General features: G+C 45.8%; 2 protein-coding genes across 2 annotated transcripts; one reads left to right on the plus strand and one right to left on the minus strand.

The window, feature by feature from the left end:
• Positions 1-318: 318 nt before the first annotated feature.
• On the minus strand, positions 319-11,222 carry RYBP (ring and YY1 binding protein). Its single transcript, XM_084578921.1, has 4 exons — positions 10,912-11,222; positions 5,982-6,110; positions 4,305-4,613; positions 319-2,513 (listed from the first exon to the last, which is right to left on the minus strand). Exons 1-3 carry the CDS (start codon positions 10,935-10,937, stop codon positions 4,322-4,324), a joined length of 447 nt encoding a protein of 148 aa, XP_084435047.1. The 5' UTR covers positions 10,938-11,222; the 3' UTR covers positions 319-2,513; positions 4,305-4,321.
• An 827-nt stretch (positions 11,223-12,049) lies between these two features.
• LOC146179240 (uncharacterized) lies at positions 12,050-25,579 on the plus strand. The gene is made up of 10 exons (XM_084578920.1): positions 12,050-12,645; positions 14,628-14,734; positions 17,375-17,496; positions 18,013-18,138; positions 18,724-18,816; positions 20,298-20,404; positions 20,967-21,062; positions 22,328-22,471; positions 24,314-24,403; positions 25,304-25,579. The coding sequence occupies exons 1-10, from the start codon at positions 12,283-12,285 to the stop codon at positions 25,529-25,531; spliced, it is 1,476 nt and encodes a 491-aa protein (XP_084435046.1). The 5' UTR covers positions 12,050-12,282; the 3' UTR covers positions 25,532-25,579.
• The last annotated feature ends 598 nt before the right edge of the window (positions 25,580-26,177 follow it).

Raw genomic sequence — 26,177 nt, forward strand, 5'->3', positions numbered from 1 at the left:
CCCCTGTGACCTCTGCCCCTGGACCACACGCTGTCGCCAGCCTCACACCTTTCTCCCTTAAAGCCATGGATATGGCATCTGAGCAGCGCAAAGATCCCGGGATTGTTTCACTCATGAACGTTCTGGCCAACAAATCACAATGCCACCCTTCTCGAGCTCTCCGACATCAAGCCCATCACTTTACTATCCGTGACAACCTCCTTTACCGCAGAAACTACCTCCCTGATGGTCGAAAATCAGCAGTTCATACTGGCTTACCAGAAATATGGTTTAAGCAGACATATGGCAAGCCAAGTACAAATTCGAGGCAGCAGGGCGGGCAGTGTAAAAAAATCTTTATTTTCTGCTTCTAAAAACTCTCTCCCTGTACAATCTGTAATGGAACCCACAGGTCCAGCATGAAGGAAGCTCACTAGCCATACAGAGTGCACCGGGCTGGTCACAAGTGCTCTACAATTCAAGGCAATTCGTACAAGCAATGCACAGTTGAAATCCACTGGCTGTCATCAGGCGTCACTTTAGTGGCCCCCACACTGCACTACTACAGTATTCAGCACAGACTGGTGCACCCTGCACAGCTGAGACAATTTTCCCCGCCGGAGCAGGACCCTCGGCAGAATGCCTCGACGAGAGTGTTTTTTCTCCCATGACCAGAAAAGGGCACTGCGGGGCATACAGCCTTTTATTTGCCGCAATGTGCCGTCTTGAGCGAGCCACACATTCTGCAATGCAAGAGCAGTGGCGTGCTGTGCAGTGCGGACAGCCAACACAGGGCACATAGGAGATCTCTGTTGTAGCACCTCTGCTTAAGTGATCGTAGTTCGCATGCCTAATCTTGCCTGATGAATTGCACCTTTACCAACACCTTTAAGAACCCGTCGTCATGTCATGCCCAACGTATCGATTTCCACCAAGCTAGCCAAGCTGAGCAGAAGCAAAAGCAGTGGTGGCACAGCTACATAGTAAGAATGAAATGTCACTACACACAGCGAGTCATTTGGGGGGACAAAGGTGGCTAAAATGTGCCAACAGCAGACAAGAAAGTGACCTGCAGGTGAGAACAAAGCTACCGTTCTGCTGAAAAACAAAAAGAATGTTTTGGAATGAAGAGGTACAGAAAGTTAGAAGTAAGAGGTTGGAATACGCTAGAAGTGCTGCCGGCGAGGAGACGAAAGTTGTGCAAGCATTTTGGCAGTGCTAGCCAGCCTACTGAAGAGAAGAGAGGCCAAACAATAGTACACGAAAGGAGTAATTCCAAGGTATATAAACAATTTTTTTTTTTTTTGTCGGTCATAAATATCCTGCCAAACTTCCACATACAGACAGAACTGGCCATCATGAGAGATGCCAGCCTCGATTAGTGTGAACCTCGCCAATTGATCTAATGGTAAAACCGTTGCGTATGGGGAAGGGAACAAAATTACAAGTAGACATTAGTAATACTTTTTGTTTACAGAAATGACAATTTAGACTAATGTTTAACCCACCTGCACAGCGCCAGCCAGTGTTCCCCTCACTGGATGGCAAAATTGTGGGCACTAATGTACCAAGGTCCATCAAAACAGAAATGTACATTTTCCAATCAATGCCGCGCAGTTACTCCATAAGTCATACGAAAGTTTTTCAATGTGCTAAGCAGAAATACTATAACCAGCATGACAGTATCAAAACACCTCACCAATGCTTAACAGGCAGAGCGAGATCACATATCCGCATTTTTCTAGCCTTCCATGTTCGTGGAGCAACAGCATGAGCATGCCATGTGAGAGAAAATTACATCACTTTCTGTACAGTGGTGGTCATGCACAGGCAGCACACATCTTCACCTCAGCCTCCACGGAATGCACTTCCAGTCTGAAGTCATGGCAATCCTCTTCAGTCGCCGCTTTGTCGAGCGCACACACACTGGAGATGGCAAATAATTGGAAACTACTTTTATCGGGGTATCACTACTGAGCGAGTGTATCATCAGTGCCCAGACAATGACCTCCCCATTGACCGTCAAACCATAGTCGGCACAGAAATGTAACGGCAGTCGGACAATATGTATACAATGATGCCATTCCCCCTTTCCTTGGTTAATGACAATGTAAATGCCAATATGCGCCCCCACTCCAACCCATAAACATCCTTCACCATGCTTTTGCCAACTATGGGTCACACTAATCATGACTGTGAACCGCAGTGTGCACCACTAACACGAACACTACTCCAAACACACTGTTTGTTCCATTTGCCAAGGTGATGATCCTGGGGTTTTCACAATGCACTGTCCTGTTCCAAACACCAGTCTACCATGATGGCCCTACAAGTTCCTTGCGCTAGGCCCAATCGCATGCTAAAGGGTCACACAGCACCAGTCGACTCCACTAAGTCACCAGGTGGAGATAGTTTCACGAGCAAAGCACCGCAAAGGCTGGTCCGCTTGACGTTGGGGGGGGGGGATCTTGACATGATGGAGAGTAGTAGCTGAAGAACACACGAGTGGCCGGCGACAATCAGTTTGGCAACACCTGCGCACAAGCAGAAGGCTTCTATTCGACTGTACTCAATTATGAAACAATCTTCAGACAACCCTTTCCACAGTTTCCTGGTTACCGAATGTTACCACTGCCACCAGATCTCTGTTGCTGAAGAAGAATTGCTAAAGAATACCCTGATATGAAACTTCAAACCTAGTTGTCGCCTTTCTAGTAAAATGTAGAAGTAGAATATGTACTTCCGTGATGCAGCCTTTCTTCGGACGTCGAACACAAAACGGAATTGAGAAGAAATTCACTCAAATTATTTCGTGGTCATACAGGAGTGCCATGCGGTGATCTACTAATATCAATGTCCAACACAACAGTAAAAGAAAGAACACAAGGAAGCAAAATTTCGGTATTTACACTCACAGCTCTCTACACTCAAATATATGATCCTGATTTTTAACAAAATATGCAAAGTAACTAATTTTCCGTCACTTCCTATTCTTTGCCCCATTGACACTAATGAATTTTTTCGCCACTTAATGGGGCGATGACAAGGTCGTTCGACGTATTGCAGTTTTATACTTCTGTGAATAATATACAGGTCTGTGATTTTACTCGTAAAGTTTTAGTGCCTAGCGCGCGGCGCATATTACAAAAAAACGCAACAGAAATCAAAATTCAGAAGCTCCTCCCACTGAGACAACCGCCATTTTGAAATGTGACTGGGAAGCTCTTCTTCGGTGCGGGCATGCAGTGGAGAGCAATCGAATTGCGTTGGGTTTTGTGATGACGGGACTTAAGCGGCGGCAGCGGCACATTCTTTCGTGCTCTGGCCGTGGCCCCCCAGACTGAGCATAATTTTGCAAAAATGTTTTACCAGCCGAAAATAATTGCCTGACTAACACGCGCATATAACAGCATAGCGCTTCTTTCGAAAGTTTTGGCTGCTCCTCCAATATCGCAACGTGCGCCTGTTTGAGATTTACGCTTAGTTTTTGGACCCAAAGAGCGACAGCAATAGCTCAACAATCAGGAACATAACGATATCCCCTCCCTGCTTTCGCAGGCACATGTACACGGCCGAAGGAAACATTGGACAAGTGCCCTTTTATATGCGGGAGCGCTTGAAGCTAAAAGAAGCTAACTCCCATAATGTAAGAATAATACGTTTCTGATTGCATGCCTATATTTTACAGCATGAGCCCGGTCTTTTTGGCAATCTCTGGACAAAGCTCAAAACAAGCCCGAGGATCTCTAAAGTCGCATATTATAGTGAAGGCTACTCAAAGAAAAGATAATCAAATATTTTTGCTGAAGAAAACAAACTCGGACACCACCATTTACGACGTGCATGCTAGAGTGCAGCCGACACCCCGAATAGCAGACGACATGGAGACATCACGGCTGACATTGTGATGTCACGGGATGAGCTCAAATTTCGAAGATTTGTAATTTAACCTGTGAGGAGTGATATGCAATCATGTGATATGTAATCAGTTTACGCTCAACTGTTAGCTGTCATGACCCCTTTAATGAAGCTTTCACACATCGAATACATGTAGCAGAAGCCTCCTTAATTAGAGCAGATAAAGCTGAAAACTAGCTGCAACGGACCACCATTTTCATGTGCCGTTTCATGCATAAATGCTGCCAGTGGAGTTCAATCTATAGAGCAGAACAAAAAGCGAAACATACTGCTGTGCCATCTGTCATGCATTTATGAAACCCCCGATGGGCATGCTCCACCATGAGTCATCATGTAATGCGGCGAAGCCTGCCACCTGTCATCAACACAGGCAATGCTCGAAGCTCAGGATTCTCAGTTTTCCTCACCTGGTGGAGGGGCCCCACTAGCGTCCCTCAACGTGCCCGTCCGAGTGAGCCCCGTCGGTGGAAGAGGAGGCGTCCGAGAGCCGCTTGGGCTGGAATTCGGTGATGATGACAGTGACATTGTTGACCGTCACCGCCCTCTGCTGGCCCGAGGAGCGGTCGACATTCTTCAGGCGAGGCCGTGCCGTGCCGTGGGAGCGGCCGCTGGAGCTACCTCCTGTGCCGCCAGAGCCCCGCCGGCTGCTCGAGCCCCGGCGCCCACTGCTGGGACCCAGCTGCTGCGCCACCAGCTGCGCGTTCAGGCGCGGCTTCCTGCACAGCAAAATGGACACATCAGCACCGCCGGCATCAAGACTATGTCTACTGCAGGGAAAAGGTTTCTCCCACATCCTCTCAATTAATCCTGTTTTGTACTAGCTGTAGCCATGGCGTCCTGGCAAACTTCCTAACCTTGTTTGCCCATATCTCTCTGCCATGCCTGCTGCGCTTGCCTCATCTTCGAAACAACTGCGCCCAATAATCTTACCCTTTTATTACACGTTCGGTTCCTTTTTGGTTTTGGCCGGGATGTCACTGAGCTGTTGCTTCCTACCTAGACTGCTGAACACTACTTTTGTTTTCTTTAGGCTAGTTTCTAGACCCAGCAAACCACTTTGCTTAACCGAGTCCCCAATAAATGGCTACATGTGCGTATTTCTTTGAAAAAGGCCAGAATTCTCGGCATGCAAGGCATAGTTTGGCTTTTGAGAGCGGGCTACACTTGGTCAAAGATGAAAATGAACTAAGAAAGGAAGCTAGGGGCATGATGCGACAGTGATACTGCTGGATAAACGGCGCAACGAACCAGTTTGTGGTATGTAGAATGGGGAGCAGCACCTCCTTGCTGCTTGCTAGCTAAGCACTTTTTGTTTGCTATCCCCAAGCATCGGAGCAGTTAAGTTTATCAAATACAAATAGGAACAACGACACAAAATCATGCATGGCCATCATGAAAAATACCAAGTTCTGGTTTCTATGACAACTCAGCGGCAGTTCCATCTCCGCCATCAACACACACGACATACATGTGAGTGATGCGCAACTCTCTGCTCCACTCTGAGCGACAACCCAATGATAACATGTCCACCTAGTCCTCAGAAGCAGACTTACACTTAAGTTTTTGTTTGCTGATTGTCTCAGTACATTGTCTTTTTTTTTAATGACAGCAACTTTCAACAAGCGCAGCTGCAAATGCTACCTAGCGTCTGCACATTGATTACAGGCAAACAAACTCATCAAGCTGACAAAAACGCATGTTTCATATTCGGTTTTGTAACCTCTATCCCGTCCCTACAAAGGCAAAATCATTAGAACCCAATACGGCAAATAGAGCTCTTGTGCTGCTGACCACAGTAACAAGCTTTCATACAAGCTTTCATAACACTTGCTCACAGATGGAATACAATTTATTTTTCTCAAACCATAGCTCTATCACATTACTTTGGAGCTTGCCGTCATCGAAAGAACCAGTGAGTGAAATCTTTCACCCGGTTAATGCTACTGCTCTGAAGCCACACCCTTTTTAGTGGATGTGTTTAATACATCTGCAAAACTCTAACCGCCATCTTTAATCCTCTCACAACCATGGCCCGAAACAAGCAAACCAAAAAAAGAGGGGCGCACGGCAAAAGGTTCACCAACCTTGTGGATGTTCCCTTGCGAACGTCACACATGAGACACTTGAAAGCCTCCGCAGTGTTTCGGTACGTGCAGACGCTGCAGTCCCACACCTGCTCTTCCTTGGACGGTGGCGCCTGTCGCTTGGGGCGCCTGCACCAGATTGGAACACGGCGCGGTTTAGGGCTCTGGCACCTTGCAAAACAGCACCAACATAAAACTCAGCTATATAGCATACGCCTAAAATGCATTACTCACCTGCCAATGGGCGATGGAAAATAAGATAGCACAAGCAGGGTAAACAAAAAGCAACATTCTCAATTTACAACAGCACATGAAAAAATATGCGTGACACACTTATTTACTGTCGAGTCTAATTAAGCAGAGTTTCCAAGCTGTGGGCTCAAAAAGGTGACAAACCACTCCAGTTATAACAACGTACCTCAACCCTTATGAAGCCTGAATTATGAAGGCGTCTAAGAAAGAATATGTTATGTTAGCTATTCAACCTACATTCAAAAGCCAATATCAAAATTTTGTTGCCGCAGCTGTGAAAAATTGGTATGGTGTCAGCAACATTAGTATTTGGTGAACTTTACATGCCCATTCTAAGTTGCATAGAAATCCAGATCAAAGCCTTTGAACTAGCCTGAAAGCTCGAAGGCAGAAAACGTCTGTTTCAGTAATACTTTCGAGTTTTTCCAACTCCCGAACAGTCTTTTTAAAAGGCAACTCCGGTGTTTTTTCTACCAGCTGAGTTTCTTGGTCCTTTGCAGTCCAAATAAATGTTTAAAATCTACGCTTTGTGCCCTCAATAGGGAAGCAGTTGAGGGCTCTGGAAATTTTGATTAATGTGCACTGACTTCGTACTGCATGAAAAAGTGGCCGCCGTAGCCAAGATTCAATCTCGGGTCCTTGGGTTCAGCAGACGAGTGCCGTAACCACTGAGCCAGGAAGGTGAGGCGCACTTTTAAAGTATTCTTTTCTAGTGCAGAGGGGGGCCTCCACAGACTGTGATAGGCTTATGAACTAAAAATTTTTAACATATTCCCGCAGCTCCCCTTACTCACTTCTTCAACAAATCTTTTTTTTCTTGCTCCATCCCCAAATTAATGAATACCCAGCTGTGGAGCTGAGAAACACAGCAGAACAATTTAAAACTTATTTCTCAACGCGGTAGTTTCGTTTGCTCAGTAGTAGACCGCATCTGCAAGCAGTGACATCATGGAAATAACATACAGTTAGTATAGTAACTCTATGTAGCTCTATAAATACAACCCATGCTGCCTCAGTTGCATGCAGAATGTGTCATTAACTAGGAGGCCCAGATTTCGTCAAACTATAACACAAGTATGCCGCTACAAGTATGGCTGAGTCTTTGGTTGTGCGATTTTCTGTTTTGAACACATTTTAAATGTGATTCAATCAAGATTAAAGAAAAAAGTTAGCTGTAATTTATTGCAAGAGAAAAAAGTAGGCTGCCTTATGTTCATACAAACACAAATACCTCTCTGTGTGACACTGTGGCATAGTCATAAAACATAGCATATTCACTTCAGACGCTCCTAACAGATAACATTAGTAGCAACGAAAGGTATGATGCCACCATCTGCTAAAACCTGACTTTCTTGATCAAATTAAAATATAACTTCCTGGTTAAACCACAAGTTATGCCATCTTTATGCTCGTCTCCGGCAGCAGACCGTCCCTTTAATGTGAAAGACTGGGATTTGTTGAATGCTGGCTGGAAGTTGCACATTCAAGCCCAATTTCTTTTTCACACAGCCTCCTTTGCTACGCCACATTCTGCATGCCTTACACAGCTCTACTTGTAACAGTACAAATGATGCTGGTTCTGGTGAGCTTCTCAACACAATCATTCACATGCGGCCATGAGTAAGGCACTTATAGCTGGCTTCTTTGCACAATTACGCAACGGGACTAGCGAGCAAATAGTACTTTTCAACCAGTGTATGAGTCCCTATATTTTCCATACACTAGCTATTACAAACGAGTTCAAAAACCCTTTTATTTAGTGTGCAAGTGAAAGTATTGCAATTTGGTTACAAAGGTGGCGCTAAGTGCAAAACTGAAGGCATGCTACATTTACAACAGTGACTCTAGCCGAAGCGTGGATCCACACCCTCCGAGACCGTTCTCATCTCTTCTTCAATGGAGTCCACAGCAGCCATATTCAAGTAAAGAAGTCTGCTCTAAAAGTTGACTACATGTGATCAGTTATAGTTGTAGATGAAGTTATAGTTGTACTTGCAAGTTCTTGCATTTCATCAACTGGACAATGCCACCTGTCAAGTCAAATGACCTCAGCAGTTCTGATTTTGTGAGAAAAGCAGCTGGCAACTCAAAACATCTCGAACAGATGTTCTTACCCAGGGTCTAGGTTTTGATTTCGTGGTCGTCCAGCAACAGACACCAAGTGAGCAGTCTCTTGTCTTTGAGCTCGAATGAAACTCGCAACGTAGCGTCCAATGAAGCTACCCAATCCGACTAAGGCTCAGTGAGGGCTCTCATCAAACCTCCCTGCCCACCAAGCTTAGCCCAGCAGCTAAAAAGGACAAACCACTCATGCACAGGTACAGTCAGGCCAGAATGAAACATCAACACGGCCTGCAGAAAAAAAATAAAGAAAAAAGGAAGAAGGAGAAAACATCTTGCCTTCTTCCAGGTGCATTATGCACTAACCGCGTGTAGTAATAGTTTACAGCCACGCGCCACATGATACGCTGCAGGCTGCTAAAACAGTGCCGTTCATCGCGTCACTCAGATTCTGGGTCTGTAGAAAATTTCACTCGTCGCCCGGACACAGCTCACAAGACCAGCCAATCACACACTTTGCTACATTACTTCCAATCTAGCTATTTTAAGAGAGAAGTTTATTTTCCTAGCGCAGTTTTAGCAAAGAGCCTGCAGACGCTTGCTTTGTCCAAGCTGTGCATATATAAGCACCAAGATAGTTTAGTGAAAGCTTAACAGGAATAAAAGATGAGAAAGCCTTGTGCGTATATATTGTTAATGATTATCAAAAGGAGAGGGAGGTCACCTCTTTGAACTCTCTGTACTGAAGAGTGTAGTTTGGCGCCACTGCACTGTTCCCCTTAGAATGCAGTGCATTGCCAGAAGAATTTCCATCGGCAATTTTATCATATGTTATCTTGTTTAGCATTAAAAATTTAAAACATTTAAGTAGCATAATTATACTTCCCTGACCGTTCAAGGCGACGAAACGATGAGGAGGTGCAGACAAAGCAACAATGAAAATGCACTGCTCTATCACCAAGTTCTGTTACTTCGTGCAGGTGTGCCGGCAGTGACAGGCAGTGGCGATGCCATCGTGTTACGCATCATCAACGAACAACGCCACATGTAGTTATCGCTTTATACAGTTAGCCTGGTTTGTGTTCCTGGGCAAGGGATCTACTGAAGTACATATTCAAAAAGTGGCGTCAAACAAATATGTCGAAGTGAGGTCAAAAAGTGTGGCATGCTCGTATCCGCATTCCAGCCTCCCAGTGCCTACAATGCGGTGGACACAGCAGTACTTGCCTAGAATGGAAATAGGCGGTTTTGTACCAGTGAGTAGAATCTGGTTACCAATCTGGTTACTCGGTTATTGAATGATATGAAGATAACAGTACACAATGAATCCTCTGGATGAAAAATTATCCCATACCACTCTGGAGAATCTAAAGTGACCTTTCATCAAGCCGTCGTCAACCTTTGAGTTCCACGAAAAGTGAAAATTTCTGACACCTCAAGTTGCTCGTTATGCAAACTAGTACTAATTGCGCTTGGCACCATTGGGAATATGGTAGGTTAACCTGGACCATAGTATCCTTCGCGTCATGGCTGCTTTACACTGGCAGCTGTGTGCTTGAAAGTTTGTTACGCAACATTTGCACCCTTTGATCTGCCTGTTATCTTTGAGGGGCGACATGGAATTCGTGGTCTCTCGACAAACACAGCCTGCTCGCACAGTTTTGGAGTAATTGAAGCTTTCAAGTGTTGCAAAAGAGCCTACAACAAATGATTGGTTAGATAAATGATAGCTTAGAAGCCGGTCACAGAACAAGTTGTCACCGATGAAACCTCATGAAGTCATTGCCAATATGTTTGGCTCCCTATTCATTAAAGTTGAACTCTTATATTTTCAAAATTTAATGGCACCCTGCCTGACAAGGCTAGTACTAGAACAGAACAAGGGAAATTAAAGGCCCGATATCTAACTGAGAATCTTGTCTTGCAGCTATTTTACATGACAGGTTCAGTAACTACGAAAGTTTCCTGCATTACCCTCACTGCAGTGATCATGACTACAATCGCTGGCGCCATAGAGTATCCTGTGAAGAACCTAACAGTTAAGCACGCGAAACGAGAATAGCGGGACTCGAGTAGCTGTGCGTCCTGTACGGCAAGATTACTATATGGGTTTTGCACCCTTAGAATGCGCCAGAGGCTTATCTCAATTATATTGCTCGTAAGCGAAATGCCAAGGCCGCGGGAGATGACCATCAAGTAAATATACACACATGCTCCGGCACACAGGAAATTTAGCAGCCTAGAAGCGACAAGAGAATCTGCGACTTTTGCCGCCCACTTGGCAGAGTTACTAGCTAGCGCGGTCACTCACGAAACATTAAAGCTGACTTCATATCCGGGAGTTGTCCTCCCAGTCTCGGGCCGGTAATATATCGCAGCGAAAGAAAGAGGGAAAAAGAAATACGAGGAAAGAACGCATCTTTACTTATGACGACAAGCCAGAGGGGCCTTGCGCACAAACAGGCTTTTTTTTTTTTGTGACGATGTGAGGGCGAGCGATGGCCTCCAATCTAGCTACGCCAGCTCGCTCGCTAGCCAGGTATAAGATACGTAACGGTTACGTTCGATGCCGATCTAAACTAGGGCAGCCGGCTGGAACTCAAGACAGCGCACTCACCGATTGGGACTCTTCTTTGAGTCCATGGCCTAGGGGCCTAGACCGCGCTCCTTCGGTTGGCTGGGCAGTGATGGTTGCAGTGGTTTTGGTGGACTAGTAGGGAGGCTCGTAGAAATAACTGTTGGTGTTCCATGGCTTCGAAAGGCGGCGACACGCTTGCGCGACAGGACTTGTATGCAGCCGTCCACACAATACGCCACAGCGTACCACACACTTTAGGCGCACTACAGGATAAGGGACGCGGCGTCATGAAAAGACGCTTAAGATGGCTGGCGCTTTTAGTCACGTGACCTTGTTTTGATCTTCTAGACTGGGCATTGTCATCAAAATCCTGGCCGCATATTCCTACATAGCGCTAGTTATTAGCCATAAATATCTGCTCTCCTCTTTATGTTTTACAACAAAATCAGTTCCGTTCAATAAACAGCATTAGTTTTAATGCGGAAATAACTGTACAAAGTTAGGTAGAAAAAAACGTTAAAGAAAGCGCGAGATTTTATTTTTGTCTTTTTAGCGGCCCTGTTTGTTCACCTCTCACTCTGCTGAAAAATTGGCGCCGAACAAGCCCTAAACAGAGTAAAATCAAGTTCTACCATGGTAAAATAATATCGAAATAAAGGTGGCGCCGATCGATGCGGCGGGGATAAGCTGGGACGCGTAGATCTGTGGTAGAGGTTGGTCGCAATATTTTTTCATGTCGTGGTTAATCTGCAGGTAGTTTTGCCATAAATAGAAAGTAGAAGGAAGAAAACATGCGCTTTTCCTGTCGTTGGCCTATCGCCCAGTGCTGTGTCTTCGAACAGACTCCTGGATTACAATAATGACAACTTCCTCGTTAAAGAATCAGGAAAACCTTGCTGTCCCCGCACGCACAACAAACAGAACTATTCTGCCGGGAAATGGAAGATAAGAATATAACGTTCGATTCCTACCAGTCTCTCACCATGCCAAGTGATCAAGAATTATGTTATACTTTTCCACTATATCTTTCACAGTTTTAAATCACTGATAATGCAGCAGTCAACACGCAGTTCCACGGTGCCCGCAGGTACTCCAACACGTGCCCTAGTTTGAGGCAAACTTGCAAGTACGAAACCGAAACCGCACTCCAAGGCGGAAAAAACTCGCTAAAAGGCGACCAATCACAACATAGCACTTCCCTCTCCGCAGTGGTGCCTCATTAAATTGCTTATGTGATACGCAGGAGGCGAGGAGACAGCGAGAGACAGCTACAGGCTACAGCGGGTCGCAAATTGTAAACAAGCGTCACAGAGAGTCACGTTCGAGCAGTGCGCGCCGGTTTCTCTCAGTGGGACCGGGCACCTTGGACAGTCCGGTGCGAGGCATGTGAGGCAGCGATCACCCGGTCCAATGTTGCGAGGCCCGCAGCTGCTTCTGCGGCGCCTGCTGCGGCTGCAGCAGCGCGGATACTGCAGCTCGACGCCGTCAGGACACCCGGCGCCGGTGTCCAAAAGTCGGGGCGACTTGCTGTCTCTTCGCCCTGCGGAGCTGGTCGACTTCCTGCGTTCCCGAGGCATCCAGCGCTGCTACGCCGTGTGTGGCGATGGAGGCCGGGTGACCGTGTCGCATCCCGAACTGCAGGAGCTGGCGGACTGGCTCAGTTCGGGCTCCGAGCCACAGTTCCGTGGCCACGAGGCGATTCTCATGCAGCTCGGCATTCGCACCGGCTGCCTGATGACGGCTTTCCTGTGGCGCACCGACCGTGGACAGGCTGTGCGCCGTGCTTCTAATTTCCTCTCAAAATGATGCTTGCTTGTCGTGCATTGTCAGAGGCGTGGCATAGGCTCACCAATTTGTGGCGAAACAACGGCTTGTAGAGTTCAGGCGGCAGGTACAGGGGCCAGGATTGTTGCGCCTGGAGCCAGAATCGCACGTGATTTGATTGGAATTTGTACGATCGGTTTCTGATCGGGGCGGTCGGGACCTTGACTGCCTTTCTTTCGTTGGTTTGTTCACCAGCGCGGGAACCGAGCGCGTGAGCGGGCGGGTTGCTGTTCTGGGCCGCCACAAAGTAGTTTTGTAATGTGGTTCAGTGAGTTCAGTTGTTATGCCGCTCACGGCATATTGCCACACTAATGAAACAGCGGAAAACAAGTTTCCTAGGCGCGCCACTATTGCTTCGTACGCGCATTGTCGCTTTTGCTGAGATACCGTTAGGCGCTATGTCATGTTTCCTGAAAGCCGTGACAACGTTTTTGCGGTTTGCCAGTGCAGCTGGCTTGCGACACCTTTCAATATTTCTTGTCACGCTGTTCATATTGCACCTTTAGCCAGTATCCTCAAAACACACACTTTTGCTTGTCATAATTCAGTAGGTTTTGGTCATAGGTTTTGTAGTGCACCTTTATGCACTGATTTATTTGTTTGTAATACTTTAATGGTCATTAAAAGGCATTGGATTAGAGGGTTGTACAATAATAACGATAAAATTTCGAATATGGCCTTGTATATTCAGGTCGAGGGGGTTCTCATGTTTATCTGCGAAGGCAAAGGAAATTGCTAATGCATTTTAAATGACTGACCTGAGTCTGTGGTGGCGTCTAATGACCATGGATGCATTTAATGTTTTGTGACTGTTTTTTACGCTTCGTCGTTCTTTTTTCTCATAGCACGAAATGCCTGGCTGCTATTACAATTTAAGAAACTGTGTAATAACTAGCAGCACCTCTTTCCCAGGTGTGACCTTCTTTGGTGCTGCTGTTGCTTCATGAATATCACGTCATTGCGTTAAGTTTGCAGTTAGCATACCTGACTAGTTTGCTGTTGAAATGTAATTTTTGCTTTTAAGACATCTGGAAAAGTCAGTTTTTTGTTTTGTAGAAAGTGACCTTGTCTGAGACTTATTGCATCTGTGTATGGATGTTGTAAATATTGGCAGTATTGCCTCTGCTGAGTTTATAAATGAGAAAGCAAAGAAAAAATTGCATAAAGATAAGTAGGCAGAAGAGATGTTTGTTTGATACTGAAATCTGTTTGTACTTAGTTGCAGTTTTTGTTATTATATACAGAGCATACTTTTACCTCTGAGAATAACTATTAAATAGTTTTCCTTTTGTGGAAGAGTTCAGGAATGGGACAAAATTAGTGTATAGCATTTTATATTTCAAAGTATGGTCTATGTTCACTTCTATTTTCTTTACTTTCCTGTAAATATATTTAATTGTTTTACCTGGTGTTTGCTACTGCACCTATTGTTTCTTGCACCATGTAGGTAGCGTGATTAAATGGAATGCCTTTCTTGACTTTGCTCTTCAACTTGCATAGCGTACCACAACCAAACTTCACATGGACTAACTCCAGGTATAAAGTACTTTGTGAGATAATGTTTCACAGACTCCAAAATAAATTTGAATAATAGGGAATGAACTTCTCCTGTGAAACTTCCAAATATACCTATTCTTTGGCACATTATTCTCACGAAAGCATTAATTTTGCCATGGATTGAACCAGAAGCAGTGCAAGGTATGAACTTGAGACAATTTTGACGCTAAGATTCAAAATCAATTAACATGTTGAGCCAACTTTTTTTGCAAAGCGCGAAGCAAGGAGATGGCTGGATTCCCACTGCAAGGGCCTCATCTTTCTTTTGTTTAACAGCATGTTTTCAAGAACACTGCCTTGTTGCAATCGCCCTAGCATTTGATCACTTTCAGCGAGTTAAGACAGAACATCTGTTGTGCATTCTGTGGTTCCAGTATGGAGGTATCCGGCTGCAATCGTATTCAACTGTAGAACAACTGCTGCGGGATGGCCTGCGCCAGTCCACTTTGCTCGGAATCAAAGCTGCTCTGGCTGGCGTCTGGTGTGTGACTGTCTACACTTCTTTGTCTTGTTGATGCTGGTTCCATATAGCTTGTTGTGAAGACGTTCCGTGCTGCTTTTACCTCCTAGGGTTTTCTTAGTGGTGAGAAAGGTGTTGAAAGTGTTGCTTTCGATCTTGCTATGGAATCAGCCTGATGCTAATATTTGCTTGTGTGTGAAATGTGTGTGAGGAGGCCTTGCAGCCTTGCATGTACAGCTGTGTAAAAGCATGAGCATGTTTCATTCACTTCTTTGCAGCTTTTGCCATGAACTCTTCAGCTTTTTATGAAGGTTATGTGTCACCAGCCAGGTTCAGCTTCAGAGCAGTACGGTACAAATGGGTTGGTACTTTGCGCTACAAAAATATTGCAGCAATTGGACCAGAGCAGAATGGAGGTGCCATAAACCGCAAACTTTGAGCATATCTCAATTTGAAGTGCAGCCCTTTATGTTCTCCTTATCTTGCATTACCTTTTTTTAAAAGTCCACAAATGATCAGTGTTTATTCTCGGGAGCCTATGTCTTTTAAAACATTGTAGCTTCAGTTTTGGATAGGGTTTGCACAATGAATGCTACAAGAGCTACTGCCCTTAATTGATGGTGTAGCTTTCCAGACATCAAAAGTTTAATGTATGGTAAACGGAGGGGTGTCCACATTGCACGGTAAAGATCCTCGAAATTACTCCTTAGACCTCCACTATGGCTCCCTTTTCTCTCTTTCCGCTTTCACTTCCATCTTCCTCCCTTCCCTTACAGTGTGGCTCAGGTGTCCACAGAAACAAGTGTGAGATACTGCACCTTTGCTGTGCCCAATTTATTTATAATTATTCAGCATCCCAAAGTGATTCAGGCTATGAGGGAGGTCGAGGTGGAGGGCTCCGGATAATTTCTGGCACCCGGGTTTCTTTGAACTGAACTGACATCACACAGTACAACGGGATTGATTCTGGGTATCGTGACTCGGTACTTCAGCATCCTAAGCACCAAACCACCATGGTGGAGCTCACACAGTTAACATTCAGGCGTTCAGTTGTACCTCAGAGGTATTAAAGTGGCAAGGTTAAGGACCCCATTCTGCAGAAAATTTGCCTTTGGCTTTGTGAGCAAAAATCATGGGCATGTCTCCGGCAGGTGGTAGTTGGCGGATGACATTGCCTGGCACTGATTGGTGGCTGGATTGTGTAACGTTGTGAAACCACTTCACATGGCGGATTTCGCATGGGCTGCCAACTCTGACTGCTCCTTTGAGGTGAATCAAACTCTCTGGCACTCTGGGATCTTCCACACAGGCATGCCCATATGGCTCAGTTAAAATGGGGCTTATAGCTATGTAGGGTAGCCTTGCACACAACGTAGCAGCTTACAACTGTATGCTAAAACGTATGCATGAGATAATAGAGGCACATATTAAAGGTGAAGTAATTAAGCGAGTAGCAAGGTGTATGTGCACTAACGAGGATCTGTAAAGGAAACCACAGACCACAGTCATTAAAACTGTTGTTTCATACTATTGTTACGGTGCGGCAAGACGATGAAGAAAGACGACAGAACATGACCGATGGCGATGGTAGCTGACGTTTAATGAATATGTTAGTGGGCCTAGCGCGAGCGATCCTGCCCGCGCCACTGCCCGCCGCTTCTTCGTTGCTCGTCCGTAACATGACCCGGGGCCACCGAGCGATCTCCCGATCGTGGACGAGGAAGTTTACCGATGTTGATGATTCCATCTTATGATGATGGGCGTGTCTAGATGCTTGAAGAAGAAGGAAGAGTAGAACGGCTTGCCGGCACGGTGATTCCTGATGAACCTTGGATCAGGGCACTCTTGGGCCACACGTTGCCACGACTCGATGGCGAAGGCCAAGGCATGCACCGCATGGCATAGGCAGGGGAGAATGTCTTGAAGTGTAGCGGTGTCTTGGGTCGGTGGGGTCTTAGGTCGGCACATCTGGTCAATGGGGTCATATATGGTCGTCGGGTCTCTTCTAGTGTCTTGTGGTCATGTGTAGCGTCTCGGGTCAGTATCTCCTTCGTCGTGTCTTGTGGTCGGGGCGGAGGAAGGGCAAGGTCTTGCTGGGTCCATGCTGGGGAACAGCCATGCGATGCCTCCTAACCTTTAGCTGACGGCGCAAGAAGTCGCAGGGCACCGAAGCTCCGGTCCAGGATGAGGGGGTGATCATACCCAGCACCTCTAACCAAATGTTACGGTGCGGCAAGCCGATGAAGAAAGACGACAGAACATGACCGATGGCGATGGTAGCTGACGTTTAATGAATATGTTAGCGGGCCTAGCGCAAGCGCTCCTGCCCGCGCCACTGCCCGCCGCTTATTCGTTGCTCGTCCGTAACACTATTGAAAGGCAAAGCTTATGTGTCCTCCCAACCTTTTTCTTTTGAAGCCTGTTTTTCTTCATAATTATGGATTGACAAGGATGTCAGACTAAAGTGTCCAAGGAAATCGTAAAGGGTGGAGTGGATGTAGCTGTATAGTTTTGCTTGGGTGCACGCTAATGACTTGTTACTCCCGTGTTTAACTAACAAGGAAGTTTGCTGCACAGAGATTTTTGTTTCTGTCCTCTAGATGCACTTTCATATAGGCTTCTCTGTAGCATGTACTGCACATTTAATGTTGGCATGTGCAGGCTGGGTGGTGGCAAAGGCATCATTCCGCAGCCGGAGAACCGGCAACACGTCCAGCCAGAGTTCCGGCAGGCGCTCTTCTTCGACTATGGGGACTTTCTTTCCTCCCTGAACGGCTGCTACGGTGTGTGCCCCCTCTGATGTGTTCTTGCCATCCTGCACAACTGTGGGAAGACCTGTCGAAGGGAAGGTCATGTAATTAATGTGGCTTGGATTCTTTCTGTAGGAGAGGTCCTCCCTTCCGTATGAAGGAGAAGTGCTGCGTGCAGCAGTGGTCAGGAAAGATTTGCTCTTATGGGCAATGAGTGTCTATTTTCCAGTACAGCGTGTTTGTCAATACAGTGGGCTGTTTTTAATTCAAAATTTGAACAGACTCGTTAGTGCCATCAACACAGAGTGCAATAAACAAACACTTTCTTTAAATTCTACCTATCAATTTAATAAACTTCCATTTTTGTTTCAAGTCTTAATTATTGCGACTTGATTGTTAAGGCAACATCCCTGTATGTGTATTTTGTGGCTGTACTCTCTTTATCTTTTCAAAAGCAGCTGTCATTACTTTAGTATAGTGTTAATAATTTGAAATACGTACTCAGGCTTACCTTACACGAGTCTGAGAGTATGATATATTTGTATGCAGTTGCGGGCCTGGATGTTGGTGTAAACAGCCAAGATATGGCTAATGTGCACGTGCGCACCCATTGGGCTGTCAATGTGCCGGGAGACATGGGTGGATCTGCCAACGCCTCACCACTCTTGGCCCGAGGTGAGGCTTCACTTTTGCCTGATAGCTGGGAGCATTGCTTGCTTGTTTTATAGTTGCAGATACTTTGTCCACAGGGCATCGTTGCAATCGGCCGACAACGGGGTATAGTACCGATAAAATTGTAGAAAGTAAGAGCCCATAGTGTAGATGTTCAGGTGGAATTGGGGGACGCTTTACCATTAAAATCCACAAGGGCATGCTTGCACAGGTGTAAAGAAACTTTATACAAAATTGAGCAGACTGCTTCTGGCAGTTCTGTTTCTTTTATTGCGTCTTCTAGGAGATCTGTAATGACAGTAGTCTGCTGTATCGTCCACAGCTGAGCACGTGATGACATACACGGGGCTTATATGTCAAGGTACTCCACACAGCTCATTTGGCGTAACCATTACACCTCAGCAGCGTGTCTTTGCACGTGTTGCACTGGGAATAGAGTCAGCTTTAGCCATTTCGTGATGATTAATCTTGATGAGAGCTTAACTTGTGAGAGCATAAAAATGGCTCCTGCAGTGACAAAAATTTTTGCCCCAGATTTGTTTTTAGTTGAGGTAATAAATCGCAGTTTCTTATGCTGGTTTTTCACAGGTGTTGTGTGTGCACTGGAAGCTATGCTTGAGCATGCCCAAATGGGCAGCCTACGGGGGAAGAGAGTCTGCATCCAGGGTGCTGGAAGCATTGGCAAGTGGTCTTCCCCATTCGGACTTGATAGTATTTTTATGCGTATACTTCATAGATAAGACATCAACCTTACCTGAACTCTTGCTGCATGGCTGCTGAAGCTGTAGGAGTAGTCGCCACAGTAAGGCGTGTACTCGTTCCCCATAACCAGTCACATTTTGCAGATTATAAACAAGCAGCGAGGATACGCTAGATGAAGGTTCAGGGTCTCTTAATAGTTCTGTGTTATTGTGTGTCTTCGCAGTGGTGTAGCTCGCAGTATGTATATTAAACTACAGTAACCCACGGGGCTGCATTTTGTAAAGCCCGGCTCACACTAGCGGGAAACTTCCCGCAGCGGCGCAACGTTCATGGCGCCGCTGCGTCGCAGCTCCTCGGAAGGACGTTCACACTACGCCCGTTTTCCCCTGCGTTTGTCGTGGAATGTAGAGGAGGCGAAGGCGAGCGGAGCGAGAAAGGGTAGTCACGTGACAAGAGAGAAGGGAAAGCACGCGCTTTTCTCGTGCACAAGTGAGCGGGCTACTCAAGCGACACCAGCGATGCTCCCGTCGCCCGCGCAGCCGCCGCCGGGAGTCATTCAACTTGGACTTACGTCACGGTCTGCGCTCCGCTCCGATTGGCTACTCTGCGGGACGGGAAAAATAGCTCCTGACCCCATCGCTCCGCGGAACGTCAAGCAAGTCAGCCTGCGGGAAAAAAACCGGCTTCTGCGGGAAGCGGCGCGCGGAGAACGTCGAGCGCTGCGCGTTTTCCCGCTAGTGTGAGCGTGCCTTAACAGTTGTCTTTAGTTATCCTTCTTTTGCTTTGTTACCTCTTTTCAATCATGCACGTCTGACACTGAAGCCAGGAAATGGCATTGCTTGTCTCAGTTCAGTTCAGTCGTGTCCGACTCTTCGTGACACTATGGACCATGTCACGCCATGCTTTCCGGTCTCTCACTATCTGCCTAACATCACATAACTTCATCTGCAGTGCCTCGAGGATGCCATCTAACCATCGCGTTCGCTGCCTACCCTTTCTCCGGCGACCCTCAACCTTTCCCAACATCAAATCTTTCACCAGCGACTCCTCTCTTCTCATCAGATGACCAAAAATTGCTTGTCTGGCTGTCAGCAATGGTTCCACAAATTTGTGCCAACAAATAGAAGAAAGGCGCAAGGATGAAACGAGAATAGAGTCATTGCAAACTGTGGCAACATGGCAATGTCATAGTCGATTACTGGGAACAGCTCTGGGATCCATTGAAGCCTGTTGTGATAGGTATAGAAGTTCGTAAAGCCAGGGCCTTTTCTGTAGTGACAACATTTGTACATGCTTTGACCACGCTATTTTACTGTTCTGACAACGTCCTGTGAAACGTGCCGAGTACAGGTGCTTCACTCTGGCACCCGCTGAGAGGCATCTGATGATCAAGGTTTCCTGTCAGAGGCTCTCTCGATGTTTCGGTCTCCGCTGGTAAAGGTTGGCGTCTGTGGTTACAGGACGTGAGGTGGCACTCAACCTTGTGGACCATGGGCTGGCGCAGCTGCACATCACCGACGTCTACCAAAAGCGCTGTGATGACATTGCCGACCTGCTTACGCCGAGGGCAAGTGCAACCGCATTGTATTGTGAGATTGCTTTGCGGGGGTTTTCGTGTCTCTTTCTTCACTGCATGAAGGAGCTCCAAGGTAATGAGTCATCTTCTGTCTCGCATCCTTGCTGAGGCAGCAGTACGGTGGCCAGTTTTTATCTTGCTCATTTTTATAATATTTGAACACTAACAACCAAATGTTAGTAACGTTGGGCCTTGTAGATAGTGAAATTTTATAACTGGACCATCCAGGTAAAGGAATGGAGTGCATTTTAACTTAAGGGGGGACATGGGTATTAAAATTGGTTTTGTTATTTATTGCCCAAATTTTATGAAATCTCACAGAATTGTTCTGTTTCTTCTACTGATTTCAAATATGCAAAACTCAATTTTAAAATTGAGCTAATAATAGAGATTTAGCAGCCCACTGAACATCGCCCATGTCCCCCCTTAAGAATAGTATTCAGATCCTTTTCCTTTGCAGTGCAGGTTGTTGATAAGACCAAGGGAAAGAGGTGCTGCTTTGTGCAGGTAGAGTCTGCAGCTGTTTAAACATTTTGCCCTATTCTCTGCACAGCTTGGCAACCGGCTACAGGTGTCTCGTGTACCTCTTGGCGATCTGAGCCTGCTCTCGGAGCCTTGCGACATTTTCGTGCCCTGCGCTGTGTCCCATGTAAGTATTTTATGGCCTGGCTGGTCGCCACATTTTAAAGCATTTATTGAAGCGAAATCTTCACTACCCACAAGCCTGCTTGATCTTCAAGTGACCTTGACAGATGCTGCACCTTTCCTTTCTTGTAAACCAATAAATTTGACCTTTAAGTGACCTTGACATAAGTGGGTGTCCATCCAAAAGTATACTGCGCCTTCCTTTCCTAAAAACCTGTCTTACTGTGCTGGAGTACTCTGGTTGATCCTGACCACTGGAGATGAAGTGATGAAGGTGAAACAAGTGCAAAATTACTCTGGAGCCCTCCACTACAGCACCCCTTTTTCTCTTTCTGCTTTCACTCCCACCTTTCTCCCTCCCCTTATGGCTGGTTCAGGTGTCCACAGAACAAAGTGTGACAGATACCGTGTCTTTCCTTTCCACTGAACCAACACACACACACACACACACACACACACACACACACACACACACACACACACACACACACACACACACACACACACACACACACACACACACACACACACACACACACACACACACACTTATAAACCAATCTACAATTTACAATAAAAAATATGAAAACATGACCTTGACCAGTTTAGGTGTAGGTGGCCGCCATTTCGTAATAAAGGGCCTTCCTTGCTCCAAAACTAACTTAAAAAAAAATTATGAAAAAGCCTTGGATTGAAAACAGTTACAGAGGCTATCCCTGCAACACTCGCAGCTTTCAGTCTATCGCTAGGTTCAAGCCATGCTTAAATCCCCACAATTTTTTTGCTTTCATTTTTGTGTGATGCAGGGTCAAATGCAGTTCCCTTACTAGCGAAATTGGCATATTGTTATTTTTCTGCATTTCTACTGCTAGCAGATCTCATCATGTGCGATACAACTGTCCCATTCGATTATACTCGGCTTGTTTGTATTTGCTTTACAAATGGGGCTTGCAGACATCCCCGGAGGTGTCTGGCAGTTTGTCTGGTGTTTGGGGGAAACTATCATTTGTGGCATGTGTTATGGTGACAGAGGAAAGCTGTATATAGTTTTTCATTTACAATGTTCAGGAGCAAAACCTAGTAGTATGGAATGCAACTATAAAGTCTTAAAAAAAGTGTTGAGCTAAAACGTCAGCGCTTATTTCCTCGCTCTGCAGTTGCTTTTTCTGCACGAGTTTTTCATTCAGTCGAGCTGGTTGCGTCACTGTCCACAGCTTTGACGATCGTGGAAGACAGGGCACTGAAATGTACAGCGAGGTCCCATTTCAGATTCTGACCCCAGAAAGCATTCCGCGGGTGGAAGCCAAGATTGTCTGTGGCCCCGTGAATGAACAGCGGCTCTCGGACGCTGACTGCGACCTTTTGGATGAGCACGGCGTCCTGTACGTGCCGGAGTACCTCTTCAACCGTATGGTGCGCACCAGCCCTCGCTTTGCTCACTAACTCGTTCATTTTATTGCGCCACTGTGCTAATTCATTGACTCGTGTGTAAACTAACTCATGCTGGCAGATTACATGGTCACTAATGCATCTGCCGACACTATGCTAGGTTGTGTTGGTGGGCGACCAGTTAATTTGTGGGCCTAGTTTTTGTTCATTTACTTTAAAAGTTTGTCTATGTTAATGGTTGCTATTGTGAACTTAAGTGTCATGAAAATTAAAAAAGAAAAAAAAGAAATTAACGTGGCTCAACTTGAGAGATAGTGTGTTTGTGTTGCCGCACATTGCAGTGGAATGGAGCATCTGCTCATGTAAGCCTGTCTTGCAGATGGCATGTCCTCCATGCTTCCATACTTTTTCTAACGTTTTCGTTTTGTCAAAGTACAGATGTCGCATACCATTATGTCAATGCATGCCAGAGGGGAAGTTAACCAGTATCATTGATTAGCCAGTTGGTTTTCTGTACCGAGTAGAAATGGCAGACAGGAAGCATTAGGGTAGTGCTTATAAAAGCTAAGTCTGCTCTCTGACGGTTTGGCTGTTGTCGCTCTGTACTGCGGGTAAGCTTCCTATGGCTGCTTGCTTGACTGATACCCATTGCCCGTTAGATGGCTTCATGACATTATTGTCATCTGTTTTACACGTCTCTGGGCTGTTATTTATGCCCTTGTGGTGTATGTAATAAGGCTGGCGAGACCAAGACTTTCCTTTTGTTGCATGATTGCCACCATGTTAAGGAACTCAAGATAGTGGAGTCCGACATTGGAACCCTACGTTTGTGCAGTTAGAATAGGGAGGCATCCTCCTTTTATGATTACTATAGTACTCTGTGTTGTTTTTCTTCAAAGTGCTTACTTCATTCACTCAGCTTATGGGTTTAAGTCCTCGCTCAGAGAGGAAGGAATGTAGGTCGACCGAAGTATAGCCACGTGTAGCAGTTAAATGCCTAGAATTTGTAGTTTTTGTATTGCACAAATCACATTTCACCACTTAATTCACTGTTTTTCAAGCGAGTGTTAGGGGTAGAAGTTCAATTTAGCACGTAATTTCTTTAAAATTTACTCTTTTGCAAGATCTTGAAGCCTTATTTTTATACCTCTTAGAAATGTGTAGCACACCAGATGCCCCATCTAAACTTTACAAGCTTTTACAAATGTGGCCTCGTTCGCAGTTTTTTTTTTTTTTTTGTTGTCTATAGTTTACTAATAAATGAAGTATAATTGGCTAGCTGTTTAATTACTGCTGGCTTGAGGAAATGTCAACAAAGAAGTTGCAGATTAAGAACAGCTAAAATGGTAGCACCAGGTTACCGCTTACGTAAAGTATATATATTTTTTTATGATAACTTACACAATAAAAGGTCTTTCATGTAAAAGCACTGCTACTTCAGCATCTCGAGACTTGTTTTGGAGGACAAGATTCAGTTTTATCAAGATGCAAAGCTTGATATAAACACATGAGCTCTTGACTTGCGCTTTGTGTTAGCAAACATTAGCAAACATTAGCACGCAGATAAGGATTCTGCCTCCGTGTGCAAACAGATTTATTTAAAAATTGACACAGTCTTCATTTGGTGGCACTTAATTGCATTTGGGAAAATAAATTCTCAATGAAATCGATAAAATGCACTGCTTTCTTGACTTCAGGATGCAGGTATGCAGTCTCTACATAGCCCTTCAATCTCCTTGCCATTCTGATGGGCTCCCTGCTGTATAGAGGTCGCTCTTCACTTTCCAGTTAGCTGTTGTCGACACTACTTGTATCACACGCAGGTAGGGGCAAAGCAAATGCTAACGGCTTTCTGTGCTTTTCCAGGCAGTGGTGAGCTCCGCATACGAGATGTACGGACGCATGCAGCCTGATCCCGAAATGGAGAAACACTTTGGACGCAGCTGGGAGCATTCGGTGAGTCCGCTGTACAACACCTTGTAGTTGGTGTCGTTGGCTTAGTATGTTCACATTGTGGGAAATGTTTTGTTGATGCGCTCTTAGATGCGTGACCACCTCACCCACATGCCGCGGGTTCAGGCCAGAGCAAGCCAAGAGCAGAGCCAGCATGCGCTGCACGCCTGTGTTCTCCCTCCGAAGGAAGGAAAGCGCAGGTTAAGAGCACAAATGTTCATTATTCAGACAGCTGCATTACAAACAATGCACCAGTCCACCAGACCTCATTATAACCCATAGACCAGCTGCAGCACTCAAAAGCAGGGCCGCAGCGCTGTGCACTCAGGGCAAAAGCTACTCAGCATTCGCGGCAATTAAGAGCGCTAAGTGCCCGCGACACATCACAAAAGAGGGTGAGGGATGCGTGAAGCACACCTCGACAACACAGGTCGCACCCAATACATCACCGGGAGGTTGTCCAATAGAGGACTGATGGGAAAGTCGAGCGTCCTCCTAATCAATTTCATTTTCTCATGAAATGTACTTCTAATTGTTGCCAACTGCTTTTCTTTTCTGGGTGCATAGATATGCCCCCATTGCTTGAAGAAACTACAGCACATCACATTGTTGGCACTCTACATCAGTCTACCCATCTATCCGCACAGCGATGAAATTGCTGTTTCTGAAACAGTGCAGCATTTCAGAGCAATAGCTTTGAAATGGGTGTTTGAGCACCTTTCCACGTCAATGGGATAACCTTCAGCCAACCTCATGGTCCAACTGTCATGGCTTCACACTCATGCATATGCTTCTGAATGTCAAATAACAGTAGATGTAAGTTATAAGCAGTTTACAGTGTAATTTGTAAAGGAATTACGGTTTACTTATTCGTGTGACAAGTTCGTTCTCCACTTCTCGCAGATCGGGAACCTGGTGCGACGCGTCCTGCGCGAGTCGACAGAGCGTGGCTGCAGTACGGTGGCCGTAGCCGACGAGCTGGCCGAGCGCTGGTCGCGTCAGCTACACCCGCTCTGGCCTGGTAGGGCACGGGCCCTGCTTGCTTCCTTGCTGGCACACGGCTGGCACCGGGGTCGTGACTTCTGGCGTCAGCGACACAACTTCCCAAACACACATGGATACGCTGGATGAACCAGCATCCATTTAAGCAGGGAATAAAGTGATATTCTTTTCTTTTTGCGCATCTAGGTGTGTGTGTCTCTTCTGTGCACAAGACTGGTGTCATTTATGGGGTTTAAGGTCCCCAAAGCAACTTGGGCTATGAAGGGCATCATAGCGGAGGCCTCGAGGTAATTTTGAGCATCCCAGATGGTTTAAATTATTCCGGAGAACATGGCAACGGCGTCCTTTATAGATGATGTGTTTCTTTGAAATAACTCCTCAACCTACAATTCATTTAAGTCTTCTTTGACAATGGAGCATCGTTTCAGATGCGTGCTATCAGCTTGTCACTGGTCTTTAAGCTTTTGCATTTTTCTTGGAGAACTTTGCAAAGCAACATAAATACGAAGTTTTCTTCTCAATGACAGGCTACATTTGCTGGGCAGGTTTTATAAAGTAGGCCCACATGGTGCATGGCATTTAACTGCATAAGCAGTGGGCTACAGCAGAGAGGCTTGGTCTTCAAGGCTGGTTGTACCTCCAAAATCTTGCGAGCGTACTAGTCTTGAAGCTTGCAATTGCATGCCCATTGCCGGTCTATTGTGAATGCCACACTGCACTTAGAGAACAGAGAAAAGACTAAGAAATGAGGACAGAGGTTTAAATTCCAGCTTCA

Source organism: Amblyomma maculatum, chromosome 9, assembly GCF_055883805.1.
Source record: "Amblyomma maculatum isolate TAMU_Amacu chromosome 9, ASM5588380v1, whole genome shotgun sequence".
In the NCBI taxonomy this organism is placed as follows: domain Eukaryota; kingdom Metazoa; phylum Arthropoda; class Arachnida; order Ixodida; family Ixodidae; genus Amblyomma; species Amblyomma maculatum.